The sequence below is a fragment of the Protopterus annectens genome, chromosome 11.part0 (genome assembly GCF_019279795.1).
Source record: "Protopterus annectens isolate FY-2018-M chromosome 11.part0, PAN1.0, whole genome shotgun sequence".
Lineage (NCBI taxonomy): Eukaryota > Metazoa > Chordata > Ceratodontiformes > Protopteridae > Protopterus > Protopterus annectens.
The window spans coordinates 157,974,247-157,990,806 of NC_056745.1; the positions used below are offsets into that span (position 1 = coordinate 157,974,247).

Consider the following 16,560-nt stretch of genomic DNA (forward strand, 5'->3'; position numbering starts at 1 on the left):
GTCAGGCTCAACTTGTTCCAGTACCATAAATCTCAGTTTTATGTTTGGACAGGTCAGGGAGTGCTTGTAAAAGGCGTTGGTTTCCTTCTTTTCGTTTATATCGTAAAAATGTTCGTATATCCGCTTACAGAATTCCCTTTCCGTTTTTCCTACATAGAAACTGTTACATGTGGTGCAGAAACCTAAATAGACCACTCTCTTGCTACCACATGTAAAATGGCCTGCTGGGTAGATTTTAAACCTTCTGGATGGAATGGTGATGCTTTTTTCTTCCAAGATGGCATGGCATTGGCTACATGCCCCGCATTTGAACGTACCCTTTCTTGCTGGGTTGATTTTCCTTTTAATATTCTGCTTTTTTTCAAACATTTCCTTAAGATTGGTTCCCCTTCTCCTTACAAATGAAGGTTGGTCAGGCAATAGCCCCCTAAACTCTTCAAAGAGGGCGAGTACAGGCCAATATTTTCTTATAGATTCCTCCATTTCCCTTGAATGCAAAGAATAGGTGTAGATAAAGCTGTTCTTAAATTCATTGTTAATAACGGGAACGGAACTGGCTGGTGTGCCCATTCCCTTGCCCAAAAGGGGTGGGTAGACAGTTCCTCTTTTGGAATTTACCTCCTCGACCAGGCTTTTAAAGAGGTCCAAAGGATAGCCCCTTTCTAGGAACAAACCTTCCAAAACTTGACTTCTGCCATGTAGTCGCCATGTCCACTACAAATCCTACTTGCCCTGATGAGTTGTCCTTGATCTATGCCTTTTTCTGGAAAAAAGGATGTGCACTCTCAAAGTGCAGGACAGAGTTGGAAAAAGTGGGTTTGCGATACAGTTTGGATTGAAAACTGTTGTCCAAGTAATTTTTGTATATGGTGACGTCCAAATAATGCAATTGGTCTGGATCGACTAAGCAATTTGGTCACTGAATTCATGGAAATTGTACTACGTAACAATTTCATCTTTTTCAATGGAGAACTCTTCAAGCAAAGTAAAGGAGTAGCAATGGGGGCATCTTGTGCCACCTTTTATGCCAACGTGGTGCTTCACGTATGGGAGCACGAGTTTGTGTTGGTCCCCCTTGGGAACAACATCTGCTCCTCTATAGACGTTACCTCGACGATATTTGCATTCTGTGGCAAGGGTCTGAGGACGAGCTTTTGAGTTTTTTTGTCCACATCAACGCAAGTACCAATTTTTTGCAGTTCACCCATTCCATCGATGCAGACCAATTGCATTATTTGGACGGCTGAGTTTTTCACACACGCCATGCCGCCCATGTTCCCACCCCCCATTCTTATTCTATCCTCTTTCATACATTATGCAAACATTACCCGATATGTTCCCTATAGTTATCACCTCATCACAGCAGTAATTTGGTGTTGGTGTTGGTCCACAGTTCATGCAGTAGGACATGGTGGACATGTTACTGTGATTTGTCCACATGGCCTTGAATTTGGGTTCTGTGGACTGTGTTATGTTATCTGGGAGTCCATGACATCACATTGGCAGTACAGGTGAGACACAGGCCTTTGGCAGAGGAGTGTAGGCCATTTGGTAGTGATGCAGGCCATTGCATTCCGTCACTCCTACAGTCCCAGACTGCGATACACTATATTACCCTGGGGTGACAGGGTAGGTGTGCAAGGTGTTCATGCCAATACTTTGTTAGTATTGATCCAGTGGTGTGGATGCTGGCAGGGTGCTGCTTACAGCTCGGGACACACCTGCATGGGACACCTGCTCTGCATGCTGCATTCCTTCGCTATTGCCATAGACAGGTGGGGGTTATATTGTACTTATTCCCAACAGCAGGGATAAGACTGGAGAGGTACCTGTGAGTGGTGGTGGGGTGAGCTGGGTGCATGTGTGCTATGGACACTACTTGCATCCGACTCACATATATGCATGGGGCATTCAACTTGTGCTAGCTTGCACAAGGACATCAGCTGTTTCTCAATACATCATTTCTATGACCTTTGTGGTCTGCCAGTGTTTGGCCAGACAACACTGGTATTCCCTACTACAAGACCAAATGTGCTGCAAACCTGTATGTACAATTCCAAGGGTGTGTCCATTTGACAGCTACATATTATGCACTGTCTGTCTAGGGTACTTCCCCCTGTGCACTGCTTGTATATCTGGGCCGACATTCATGCCATGTCCACCTTTCAGATGGTGACATTACTTCCAAACATTTACTATGGCTTACTGCTGAAATGTGTTATACTGGGAAGCACTGTGTCTGGCACTGCAGTTGTGAGAGCTTGGCCCTGTCATCGGCAGTACTGGGCAATGGCCACCAGGAGAGACCTCATCATGCATACATACTTATACAACACACACAGACCTGCATATTGTACACATGCTACAATCTATCCTGCTACCTTGGCCAACTCAGGTAATCTGTGCTCCACTGTTATTATACCTACACATACATGTTACTACATTTCTACACAGGATGGGGGGGGGGGCACACCTGACACTTTTACACATTTGCCATGACTGTACTGGTATTTCAGGTACTCATTTAATTCTGTATTCTAACCTATCATGCTAACTAGAGCCATATCAGTGTTGCCTGTGTAGGTCTGGGGGGGGGGGGGTGTTCTCCATAGCCATCAATCAGAGGCCTTAGCACAGCCTTTGTTTGTGTTTGTCTACACCCGTCCTACTGGCCGAGACTGTTGTTGGGTATGCGAGCCTACGGACACACACATGGCCCAGCACATTTCCTGCAGTGAGTTTTGCCACCTTGTCTAGTACTGGCTACTATGGTGACACCAGTATTTGTTACAGATCTCATGCTGCCACTATAGGTGTCTATCTGCTGGCATCCCATTCAGCCACCCGATTCCCTTGCATGCTCACATCCATACATAGATACAAGTAACAACACATACTACTCCATTCGGCAATTGGTAGGAAGAGTGACTTACCTTATGGCTGTGCCAGTATTGAGGATGGTGCTGCAGTGCTGACTATGTCGGATGCATAGTACACTCCCTATACATGGTTAAGCACAGGTAGTGTCATGTTTGGCATCCCTTTTACTCTATGTGCAAGTCAGATGTGTCATTCCCTGGGTCCCTACCCATGTCAGCATATGTGCTATGCGTGGCCTCTTTGCAAAGGCCTGGGCATACTGGGCATGCCTCCTTCTGCCTACAGGGGCAGGCTCAGGTTGTTCCTACTCCCAGTCACTCTGTGCCTGTGCAGGCTTTGGCAATGGCGGGGGGCTGTGGCCCTGCCCCATGCTGTTCCTGCTGCAACTGTTTCCGCAAGATCATATTGTGTAGCATGGTACATACAATGACAATCTGGGTACATGTAGCTGGTGAGTACTGCAAGGTTCCACCGGATGTGTCCAGGCACCGGAACCATGACTTGAACATCCCAAACACACGCTCTATTATGATTCTGGTCTGTGCGTGTGCCTCATTATGGAGTTCTTGTTCAGGTGTGTGCGTATTTCTGATGGGTGTCATCAGCCACGGCTCTAGTGCGTAACCAGTATCCCCAACTAGGTGACCTAAGGGATGTCCCCATTGGCAAATCTCTGCTACAGCTGCGTTAGATGCCTGATGTGGGAGTCGTGATAGCTTCCAGGGCAGCCAGCACACACTTTCATTAGAATGCCCTGGGCATTACACACGACCTGGTAGTTGATGGAGGGGAAGCCCTTGTGGTTGATGTAGACACTACCCCACTCACGGGGTGGTGCTTTGATGCATATGTGCGTGCAGTCTATAGCACCTACTACCTCACGTTATTCTGCTACTTGGCGGAAGAGACGCATATTGCTGGCCAACGCCTCATGGGTGTTGGGGAAATATACGTGCTCACCGGCATGTGCTGACATGGCATCCAGGAACTGGTGGAGTACCCTGGATGCTGATGCCTGTGAGATCCCAATGATATCCCCAGTTGGCCTTTGGAAGGAACCTGTGACTAGTATTCTTAGGCCTACACTTGGTATCCACTGGGATGGGTGACCTCTGTTAGCTGCATCAGGTGTGGCCGGCACAGCTCAACAATTTGATGTAGGAGGTCCCTTTCCACACAACAGTGCTCCACTATCTCCTGCTCATGTAGCCCCTGGTAGGTTACCCTGGGTCTCTACACTTCTCCTCACTGTGGGTTGGTCGACAGCATTCTCATCCTCACCACCCTCAGCCTCTTCCACATGTTGATGTACGATAGCTGCTGCAGCCCCCATCATTTTGTTGCTTTTGTTTGGTAAAATTTCCCTGCTTGTGTACACTGGTGGTGTAGATTATGTGGGGAAAAGGCAGAGGGTAAGGTGGCTGCATAGTTTATAGTGGTGTGGTGTGCTGGGTTGCTGCCTGTGTAACTGGCTGATTCGGATACATTTCCCCTGCCAGCTATGCTAGTTCTCCTTGGATTAAACTTCCTACTGCTGTTTTCCCTTCCCATTGCCTTCCTGTTTAAGCCTGGGGGTGTGCTGCTCAGATGGGCACAGAGCTGCTACTTCCTGTTTTTTTTTTTTTTAAAACCCGGTGAGCGGCGTGCACACCCACTTAGACAATTTAAAGAGTGCTAGGCAGCCTCAGACACACCCCCTTTCTTAGCTCTGCCACAGGGCTCCAATAAGTTTGCAGTATGCCTAACACACCCCCCTATGATGTCAGCTAACTCTTAGGCTTGCACCATGGTATTCCTGCACTTACACGGTTGGGTGCTGGCTAGCATTGAGGGAAAATCTGGGATTCAGTATCATTCCCCTCATTTGCATAGGATTGCCTGCTAATGCATAGTTACAGGTCCCACAATGAACCTTCCCCCTTAGCAACCACTATTCACTGACAATGTTTTCTTCTGCCTGCCATTAAGTATCATGGCAAAATAGTGATGTTGGATACAATGCTTATTTCAGGTGTTTTCTTTTATTTTCGACCCGATCACGTTTGCTCGCCGCTGCCCCATGCTTAAACTGACGAAATCAGCTAAAAGTCTTTTTTTTTATTTTGGCAACTGTTTTCCATACAAATGGCCATAGGCATGCTTTCCCACATACTAAATACCCTTTATTTGGAGCTGTCATGGCTCAGTTTTGTAGTTTGCAGAAATGTACTCTGTTAGTACATTTCTACACACTACACTAGTTCTGCACGGCCGGCTGACAGCTTCCTGGATCGCAAATTCACCTAATTTGCATGGTTTTCACCAGCAAATGGGGTAATTTGCATACAGGAGCTGTGTCCATGCAGGAATAGTGCAGGAGTGCTTGTGTACATCCCTAGAGCTTATTCCTGGATTGCATGGGCAGCCATATTGCCTCCAGCAGCTCCTGCATGCTGTGCAGAGCTTGCTGAATCATCCTCTACCACAAGTGATGTCAAGCGATGCCATACTTGTTACCTAACCTCCTCAAACAGGCAAGCTTGATTCCTGGTTTCCATGAAGTAACATGACAATCACGCTCAATCCTTCACTCAAAAGAAAAGTGAGCAGTTAAGAGTCTTGTCATTTCTTTCTTCCATACACTGGTCTCCAACTGGTGCCAGAATTGCAAATTAATCTCTGGTCATGCGAGTCATATTCAAGTCTTAATCACACCTCAATGGTAATAGCAACTGATTACAGCCTTATGTAATGTACAACAATGTGAAGAATCATGTAGTCTAGTTTTCTGTAATACTAGAAGCCTGAAAAGTAAATGTCAGAGACCTAGAAATACATCACTTCACATTATTCTCTCATTTTGTATTACAAACCCAAAGTTTAAAATATATCAGCAAGGACATTAACGATACCAGACTTATCCTGAAGTCAGCATACTTTTCAGTGAGTTTTGTTATATTCAACAGTCAGTTCAAGCATAATTACTGCCATTAAAAAAACATCCTATAAAATAAACGCCTAATCCTGTTAATGGAAACAGGTGCAGCCACCTAGACATCTAATTGCAAGAACCAAGATAAATTTCCTCCTAGTCCACCACCAACAGAAATTTGATAACAATGAAAAAATTCCTGTCAGGAGATAAAAAACAAAATTAGTCTTCAGCTCTTACAGGATACAGAAAGCCAACAACATTATACACTGCATATATGCATAAGTTTAGAAAGGCTGCTGCTAAGCAAGCTACTACTCCTACAGCATAAAAAAAATTATATCACAATTTACAGCTAAGGGTAGTAACCAAAAGGATGAACTTAAAGAAACAGCAGGCACAAATAGTGTTCCTTTAAAGGACATCCATTTCACTTAACCATAATAAATTGAAGAGACTGGCAACCCAGAAGAATCTCAAAATATAGCCACAGTTCCTCCATCTTCAGTGGTCATGTGGTTTCAGTCCATGGTAAGGATGCCCCCTGGGAACTTTCCATGGAAGGTCACTATGCACAGCCCACCTGCTGGATGCCCAGGTGCAGGCCCAGGACACAGAGTCTACATCTCTCAACTTACCTAGGAATGCACTGGCATCCCAGTGAATATACTGGAAGGCATCTTCAGTGGACAGAAGTGAGGTCAGCCCTGCTCAGGAATCCCCACCTCAGTCTCATTACACACCACAGTTATAATGCTAGAAAATTACAAAACTTTGTTAAACATAGTTTATAAAACCCAAATGTTGGCTTGAATTTTCTCTGTCTACAACCAACATTAATTTGGTAACCCAAATACAGGTGAATAACTTCAAAACAAAAGCAGAAATCGAGAGTATGTTAAAGTCATTACTGCTTTCAACCAGTTACAAAAAACAGGGTTTGATTTGCAATGGGTGATCTTTCATAACAGTTTTAATTTGCTAGGAAATAATGAATTAAAAATCATTTGTTGTCATACATAAAAGGGAAGATGTACCAAATGCACAGCTGCAACCACATACCTCTGAACCCATTAATACATAATTTCATCATGCTGTTTCCACCCTGAACTTACTAAATAAAATCATTAAAAAATACACCAGATATCACCTACCTAGCCTGCATATTAACCCCAAAGGTAAAACTGAAACTGCCCTCTTCCATCCACATAACTTTAAATATGTTATTTACCTTACAAAAATCCACACACAAATTAAAAATCATAACACACAATGAGCAAGCTTTGATATACTAAAACAATTGCCATCAAATGACTGTGCTGTTAGAGTGGAGAATCAAAGATCCTTTTAACTAATTCAATGCACACACACATGTAGGCACATCCTGAGACAAGTTTTCAGTCTTCAGGATGACCAATGTCTTGTACCCACTGAGTGACAAGATATACTCCAGCTTCCCTGCCACCCTAATATTAAGCAGTTAGCCAAAGAATGAAAAAATGAATATAGTCTCTCTCTTCTACTTCCTCTGCTATAGAAGAGAACCTATCACAGAAACAGTACGAGTGCTTTAATCCCTATGTTTTTTCCCTCTCCACACTTCTCCAGTTTGGTTGCAAACACACAAGAGAGTCATTTCAGCTTGTACGAGCTGGAACACTACAAAGATATGATTTCTACCTGATTTGGTAGGATAATGGCCAATCCCCTGAGACTGGCCTGTACCTCATTTCTTCAATACGAAAACAAAGTATTACAACTTCCTGGTAAACATTCGAATCACGAAGAAATGTGTAAGAACCAGGAACAGTGAATGCAAAAGCTCACCAGACCCAAATCCTCCGGACACACAGAAAAAGTAAAATGCCAGGCTCCTGCTGGTTGTTGAAAAAATGTGTGCATATTCTTCGTTGCAATAAATCCAATCAAACGTGCTAAATCCAGTAGAACTCTTTTTATTGTCACAAGCAATAATAAAATCCAAACGAAGTAGAAGACAAGTGCTTAGCCGTAATACCGGGCTTTTTCAAGTACAAACCAAAAGCAAATGCTGTAAGCTTAAATAGCTTGGCAAAAAACAATTAACATATTAATTGGGTTAACTTGATTGAATAATTAACCACATTCAGTACCTTAATAGCTAATTAAAGTTGCAGTAACATTGCAGCGAACCCAATAGTAGCAGTACTGAAATTTATAATCAAATGCTAGTTAAACTGCTGAAAATTGTAAGAGTATAATACTGTTGAGTAATAAATGTTAATAAAAAACTAAAGTTGTTTGTAGAAACCATAAATAAATCCCAATACCTTAATTATGGCTATTGTGATGAAGTTTAGACCGTCCTACTAAGTCATAAGGATTCACATAAATACAATAATCTGTTACGATAATATATTACAATCACCTTTAACAAGTTGTTAAATGTCACTTTCTGTAGATTACGTGGTCATAATTATAATTAAAAATATATGAATATTTTAAATAATATATGTGTATTTTAAATAAAATAAACTACTAAAAATATGCTATGAATGTTGAACTAGCCTGTGGGACCCTTAAAAATCCTGTACTGGTCAACCATTGTACTACGTCCAAACATATTAAAGTGCTTGTGCGGTTTTCTGAATATTGTTAATGGTTCATTTAGTAACAGTGATTGACATATTAGTTAAGAAATATTAAGAATGCTAAAAAATGCTTAAAAATTATGTCAACATGTGAACGCAGTGAGCGACTACGTCCCAAGTTATAAGACATTCCTCTTGGTTTTTAAAATACAGGACAAACTAACACTTTCATTTAACCCTGGGTGCTTAGTGGCATCCAACTTTAGTTGCCAGATAAGCTCCCTGCTTCCCAGCCTGGTCTCCCAATCTCCTCCCCTTGGGTCCTGTGTCACCTTTTCTAAGACCCAAAACTTCAGAGACATATGCGGGCAGATGAGAGAATGTTTAAAGAACGCGTTGGTATCTTTCTTTTTTTCCACATCATATAGATGTTCATAGATTCTACGTTTGAATGCTCTTTCCGTTTTACCCACATAGAAAGCTGGACAGGCCTGACATAGACCCAAATAAACCACACCAACTGATGTACAGGAATAATGACTAGAAGCTTTTAAAGTAAGCTTTCTTGAGGGTATATACACATGATCTTTTTGTAGAACGTGGGAACATTGGTGACATCTCCCACAACTATATGTGCCTAACCTTTTAGAAAAAACATTTGTAGATTGCGCCAGCGTGGGATATGAAGTCTGTTCAAAAATACCCTTAAGGTTAATGTCTCTCTTTCTTGTGAAATTTATAGTTTTGGGAAGAAGGCAACCAATGTCCTCATGCATTGTAACAATTGGCCAAAAAGTATTGATGGTGTTCTCTATTAAATAAGAGTCACTAGTGTATGTATATGTAAAGCTCTTGTACGTACTAGCTTCAACTTCCTTGGTTAATGAGGCTATTAATGAGCCTGCACCCAATAAGGGAGGATAAAAACAATCTCTCTTCCCCAGAACTTCTGCTAGTGTTGTTTGAAACAGTGATACGGGGTAACCTCTTTCTGTGAATAGTGTTCTCAAAAAATCTACTTCTTGAAAAAACAGCTCCATAGAACTACACATTCTCGAGGCCCGGATTAGTTGTCCTTTGATAATCCCTTTTTTAATGGGAAATGGGTGTCCACTGTCAAAGTGCAGAAAAGTGTTTGAATATGTGCTTTTTCTGTAAATTTGTGATTGAAACCAGTTAGTACTTACATCCTTGTGCAAAGCTACATCTAGATAGTGTAATGAATTATTACTAATTTCATGTGTGAAAGAAAGAAAACCTGTTGACTTGTTTAAGTGATCAAAAAATTCTAGAAAATTATCTATTGATCCGTGCCAAAAAATACAAATGTCATCCAGGTATCTTTTGTAGTAAACTATGAACTGTTTCCACTTAGTGGAGTGGATAAAATGTTTCTCCCATCTGTGCAATACTATGTTAGCATAAGCCGTAGCACACGGAGCCCCCATTGTTACACCACTCCTTTGTCTGAAAAATTCACCGTTAAAATAGATAAAGTTGTTTTGTAGAATAATACCCATGAATTCTACAAGCAAATTTATTAAATTGTTGTTTAACCCTGATTCCGTGGCTAGTGTCTCACTAAATCAATCTATACCTACATCTTGTGGTATACTGGGGAAGAGCTCAACAATATCTATAGTTACCATGAGAATGTCAGATGTATTTAAACCTGAAGGAATACTCGCTAAGAATTCCCATGAGTCTTTACAGACAAAATCCAAAGTAGACACAAAATCTTTCAGATGAAAATCAACAAATTTACTTAAAGGCTCCGTAATGCCCCCAGCTCCAGCTACAATAGGTCTGAATTTGAGTGGTTCCAACCCTTTATGCACTTTTGGAATCCCAAACAAAACCGGGGTTTTTGGCTTGGATACCATCAAATAATTAAAGATTTTTTCGTCAATTGTACCTTGCATGAGATGATCATAAAGAAGATATTTTATGTTAGCAAGTGCAATATTTAACTCATTTAATGACACAGAGTCATAAATATTAGTGTCCTGCAAAAGGTCATGAATACAGTTATCATAATCGAAATTGTACATCAAGACTATGCCACCCCCTTTGTCCAGTTTCATTACTCTAATTTTTTCTTTTTTTAACTTATCAACCACTTGTTGTAAATGTGGGTTAAAATTAGACTGTTGTTCAATGTGTTTTCCAACCTCATTTTCTCTCCAAACTTTCTCAACCAAGTCTTCAAATATTTTAAGAGTTGGGTGTGTGGGGGGGTTAAGTGTGCTACTTCTAGTTAGGGAGTCTTTGGGTACTCCTTGTCCTTTAAAAAATAAAACCAGATTTAAGTTTCGAACAAAAAGTTTGAGTTCTATAAGTAGCCTTGGTAGATATGTAGGTTTCTTGGGCACGAACTGCAAACCTTTAGTAAATAATTCAAAAAAAAAAATCAGCAGTCACCACTACATCTGTAAAATTAAAAATAGTAAAATTATCTTTGTTTATGACTCTGTAACCTTTGTTCTCATTTTCTGGTTCTTGTTCATGACCTGAATGTACAGCGAAATAAGTAGGGCCTATCTGCGACCCCTTCCCCAATTCTGTTGTTGGTAGTGATTTGTTCTCCCCCCTGGTCTGCCCTGGGGGAACTGAAAAACCTGTTGTTGATTAGAACTGCCTTTCTGGGCTAGTCGTTCGCTTCTTCTGGGGGGTTCCAAATTAGGAGTGTTAACCTGTACATTACTATCTTGAGCATTTCTTACTGTTTCTTTGTCGAAAGACGCCTGTTTGAATCTCCCTGGTGCAGGGTAAGCTACCCCTTCCCTGTATTCTACCAGGTCCCTTTCTAGTTTTCTTGCCTTCCTATCTAATACTTTCAAACAGTGTGAATCAACTTCAACAAATATATCATCATATCTTTTTTTAAAACTAGTGAACTTGTCATGTTTATTAATATAATCATTTAAAGTTGTTAATTCATTAAGGGTAGAGTTAGCTTTGTTCTGGTAATCATCAACCATTAGTTGTAACATCTCCAGACCAGTTTTATTAAATAATTCCACCAGTTGTGCATGTAATGTGGAGCCCAAAGGCGCGTTATTAGGAAATTTGAAGGAACGCAATCCTTTGGGCACCCGCTGCACTCTTATGCACTCTTTCAAGTAATTACTCTCTGAGAGTTTTTGTATGCATATAGCTTGTTAGTAAAAACTTCAAAGTCATTTTCTAATTCTTCAAAATGTGAATTCACAGTACCTTGTTTAAAAACTACTTGATTCTCTGTCCAAGCTTTAAAATTAAAATTTGCGTTTCTTGAAGCTGGTAAATTCTCACTGTCCTTCCCTGTATTGTTGTTTTGTGAAAGTAAAAGCCTTCTTTACACATTCTCTCATCTGCCCGCATATGTCTCTGAAGTTTTGGGTCTTAGAAAAGGTGACACAGGACCCAAGGGGAGGAGATTGGGAGACCAGGCTGGGAAGCAGGGAGCTTATCTGGCAACTAAAGTTGGATGCCACTAAGCACCCAGGGTTAAATGAAAGCGTTAGTTTGTCCTGTATTTTAAAAACCAAGAGGAATGTTTTATAGCTCGGGACGTAGTTGCTCACTGCGTTCACATGTTGACATCATTTTTAAGCATTTTTTTAGCATTCTTAATATTTCTTAACTAATATGTCAATCACTGTTACTAAATGAACCATTAACAATATTCAGAAAACCGCACAAGCACTTTAATATGTTTGGACGTAGTACAATGGTTGACCAGTACAGGATTTTTAAGGGTCCCACAGGCTAGTTCAACATTCATAGCATATTTTTAGTAGTTTGTTTTATTTAAAATACACATATATTATTTAAAATATTCATATATTTTTAATTATAATTATGACCATGTAATCTACAGAAAGTGACATTTAACAACTTGTTAAAGGTGATTGTAATATATTATCGTAACAGATTATTGTATTTATGTGAATCCTTATGACTTAGTAGGACGGTCTAAACTTCATCACAATAGCCATAATTAAGGTATTGGGATTTATTTATGGTTTCTACAAACAACTTAGTTTTTTATTAACATTTATTACTCAACAGTATTATACTCTTACAATTTTCAGCAGTTTAACCAGCATTTGATTATTTTTTAAATTTCAGTACTGCTACTATTGGGTTCGCTGCAAGGTTACTGCAGCTTTAATTGTTAGCTATTAAGGTACTGAATGTGGTTAATTATTCAATCAAGTTAACCCAATTAATATGTTAATTGTTTTTTGCCAAGCTATTTAAGCTTACAGCATTTGCTTTTGGTTTGTACTTGAAAAAGCCCGGTATTACCGGGCGAAAGCGCTTGTCTTCTACTTCGTTTGGATTTTATTATTGCTTGTGACAATAAAAAGAGTTCTACTGGATTTAGCACGTTCGATTGGATTTATTGCAACGAAGAATATACACATATTTTTTCAACAACCAGCAGGAGCCTGGCATTTTACTTTTTGTGTGTCCGGAGGATTTGGGTCTGGTGAGCTTTTGCATTCACTGTTCCTGGTAAACATACAATAGTTGCTGCAAAACCCCAAACATGGCTGGACAAGACCTGCCATTTTCTAAACAGTTATACCCAAAAATAGCCAGATGATTCCCTTTTAGAGTCAAGGCTTCCAACACACTAGTGAGAAGCATCCATCCTTTCTGCTTACATATTACAACAGATCATAAGACAAATATGAAGAAATGTGAGATTTCACAAAAAAAAGCCATACAGGAACAACTTAAAGTATATAATAAACAAAACCAAAAACAAACAACTTTTAGAGATAAGGAAAATGGCATAATTCTTAACTACTGCTTTACATGACACTTGTAATATTAGATTAAAAGAAAGGAAAGGCACTAGTGGATGAAAACAATTGACATTATGGTACTGCTGTCCTTTGATAAGCCATTCTGCACCATAAACAAAACCCAGCCAACCACACACACATTGCATACTCATATCAACAATACAGCTACATTAGTCAAAGTAAAAAAAAAAAAACTTTATGGTTATTCAAAACTACATTACAGTATAGCTGAACGAAATTGCAATGCTTCATTCTCAGTGCAAAAATATACAAATAAAATAAGAGTAAAAATAGAATACAACAAACAATGACCACTCACACTTTACATATAAACAGAATTAACAACATGTGCATGACCTTACTATAACATAAGAACTAAGCAGCATATGGAATGGTCAGCATGAATACTGCACGGTGTGATTTATATTACACTACATGGTGTCCTATGGTAAAATAAAATGTGAACCAACATTAAATATGCACATCAATTAGTTATTGCACGTGAAAAAGCTTAATACTTACAGCACAACAAAGCCTAGATATGCAAGGATCTGTACAGTCAGACAAATATAGTTCCAATCCTATCTAAATAATAGGCAACAGGCTGTACTATGGGAAAACAACTCGTCTTCTCATTTACCCTTGGAGTCCCTCAAGGCTCCATATTGGGTCATCTCCTCTTTTCTATTTTTACTAACGACCTGCACTCTGTATTACCTCAAGCCACCTGTATCCAATATGCAGATGACTCTACACTAATATGCTCAGCCTCCTCACTTTCACAACTGCATTCCCTAACCCAAGACATATGTAACATAGTAGAGAATTGGCTCCTTCAACGATGTCTCATCCTGAACCAAAAAAAACAAAAATGCTACTATTTATTCCCACCTGCAGAGCCCCCCCCCCCCCCAAACTACATTTCACAATCACATCTAGCAATGGTACAATCATATCTCCAGACTCTACTACAAAACTACTTGGAGTACTAATTGACAACCACCTCACCTTTGAGCCGCATATTAACAACACTATAAGAACAGTAAACAAAAAACTAGGCTCCCTTTATAGGATCAAACCCTTTCTTACCCCACTAGCAAGAACCACTATTGCCCGGACCCACCTTATCTCAACCCTGCTATATGCTTCCCCAATCTATACCAAACTATGCAAAAGCAATCTGAACAAGCTGGCTAGCTCCTACAATAATATTCCCAGATTTGCAACTGGTTCTACCTACAGAACCCATCGTTGTAACAATCTTAATCAACTAGGGTGGTTAGAATTGCCAAATCTTATCCTATCAAACCAGCTAATTATTGCCTATAAGATACTGTTCCATCCTACATCTACTCCAATACTAACCGATCTAATCACCCCCCTGCAGTAATCTGAAAACCCTGCGCTCTTCAAACAAAATAATGGTAAACATATGTAAAACCATCAACCTGGCTGGAGATTCTTTATTCTCCAACACGGTGGGTAAAACCTGGAACTCCCTCCCTACTGATCTTACCTCCCCACCTTCTACTACCCTATTTAAATATACCTTAAATCACACTGGCTATGCCCCTGTGCAAATCCAGACTAACTTCCTTGACCCTAGTCTTCTCACTCACACAAAACTAGCTATTCCTTTTCTATTAACATCTTTGTCTGCAAAATCAACTGAAAGTTCAAATAGTGCTCAATGTTACTTACCTACTGTTTTTGGTTGTATGTATATCCAAACATGATTTGTTGGCTTAGAATACTTTTTCCTTACTTTTATGTATTTACTAGTATTCTCTTAGCTAAAATATATTTACTAGTTAAATTTGTTAAATCTTGTAATATACTTATGTCATCATGATCTTTTTTTCTGGAATGTGGAGCTTTTCTCCCCGGGCCTCCACTGAAAATGGACATGTATCCAGTTGGAATAGCCCAGTCAACAAATGTAAAATAAAATAGCATAACTACATGGTAGGTCACATAATTTATACTATGAGGTACATTAAAAGCACTTCAACTTATGAAAACAGTTTAAAAAGTCCCGTGACAATCTTAACATATACAGCGAAAATACAGTCCCCCTAGCACCCATCCAAATAAATACACAAAATACAGCATATGCAAAACAAACTAATGCATTAAGCTTCACCATACAATGTATGGGTCATTTTGAATACAATGACACATTGACTTTGAGCAGTCTGCCAATTCAGTACGAAACCCTTTCACACTGCACCAACACAATTTTTCTTACGCAATTATTTAAACCTGCTTACAAAAATAAATAACCCACTCATTACTATCACCCCATTAAAACCTACCTGACAACTGCAGGGTACTAACTGGCCTGCAACAGCGTACTACTAACGCCATCTTACTTCCTATCCCCACTTACAATGCGTCACTGTCCCACAATGCTTTGCTAGCAAGGTACGGACCCTCCATATAGACAGCGTTCTTAACGTACCGGCGATTGAGTTGTAGAATACTGCATGTGCGTATTGTTTTTGTTTTGAAGTACTGCTAATAGCTAGATCCAGTTCTTAACTTTTTTACAGTCTTTTGTCTTAAATGGAAAGAAAAGCTGTGCAACCTAACTGTACGGGTCATAACTACAATATAGATGCAATAAAGTAATGTTTAAGAACTAGCGAGCTGTACCTTCACAAACACTGATCTGATGGAATGGGAAGTATATTCTAATATTGTTTCCATACCTGGAAATTCAAGTACTGTTTGTAGCGGCGTGTCTCACATTAGGAAGTTGCCTTCAGTTTAACTTCAGTGACCAGCATACTGTTTTTCAATGAAATCTGACTATCGTACCTCTAAATCTCTTAGCGAAAGAATTCTGGACAAAGCCAAACTGGCCAAAGAATGCGCCCAAAATCAGGTCACATTAGAAATTGATGGAATGCATTGGTATGCATTTTCATAAGGTTATAACGCCTGAAAAGTGAGATATCTCATTAGTTATTGACTTATATCATTAATGATTTGCCAGGAAATCACAAATTTTATGAGCAGCATACTGATATGTATGCGCATGTATGTATATATATGTATATATATATATATATATGTATATATATATATATATGTTTGTGTGCGTGTGTATACATATATGTGTGTGTGTACACACGCAAATACATAGATATATACGTATGTGTGTGCGCGGTGTGTGTAAGGAATTTGTCCCCCTTGCTGTCAGTCATTGGCGACGTAGAAGCTGGCATAGCAAAGTAGTTTATTCTTTCTCTCCCAGAGAGGTCACAAAACCTAGCGATTATCTATAAATTCTTATTTGTTTTACTATGCGCTATCATTTACAACTGCATTATTTCCTTACTTTGGAGCCATAAAGTACTGTGACTCTGGGAATTCAACATTTTTTTTTTGTGCAGTG

General features: G+C 39.7%; 1 protein-coding gene across 1 annotated transcript in view; it reads right to left on the minus strand.

Moving 5' to 3' along the window:
* NDUFA9 (NADH:ubiquinone oxidoreductase subunit A9) overlaps window positions 1-15,576 on the minus strand; it is a gene marked incomplete in the record, with an annotated part of 561,760 nt that extends 546,184 nt beyond the window's left edge. The window contains 1 exon segment of the mRNA XM_044087558.1: window positions 15,476-15,576. Coding sequence (XP_043943493.1) covers window positions 15,476-15,527 — 52 coding nt within the window.
* Between the last annotated feature and the right edge of the window lie 984 nt (window positions 15,577-16,560).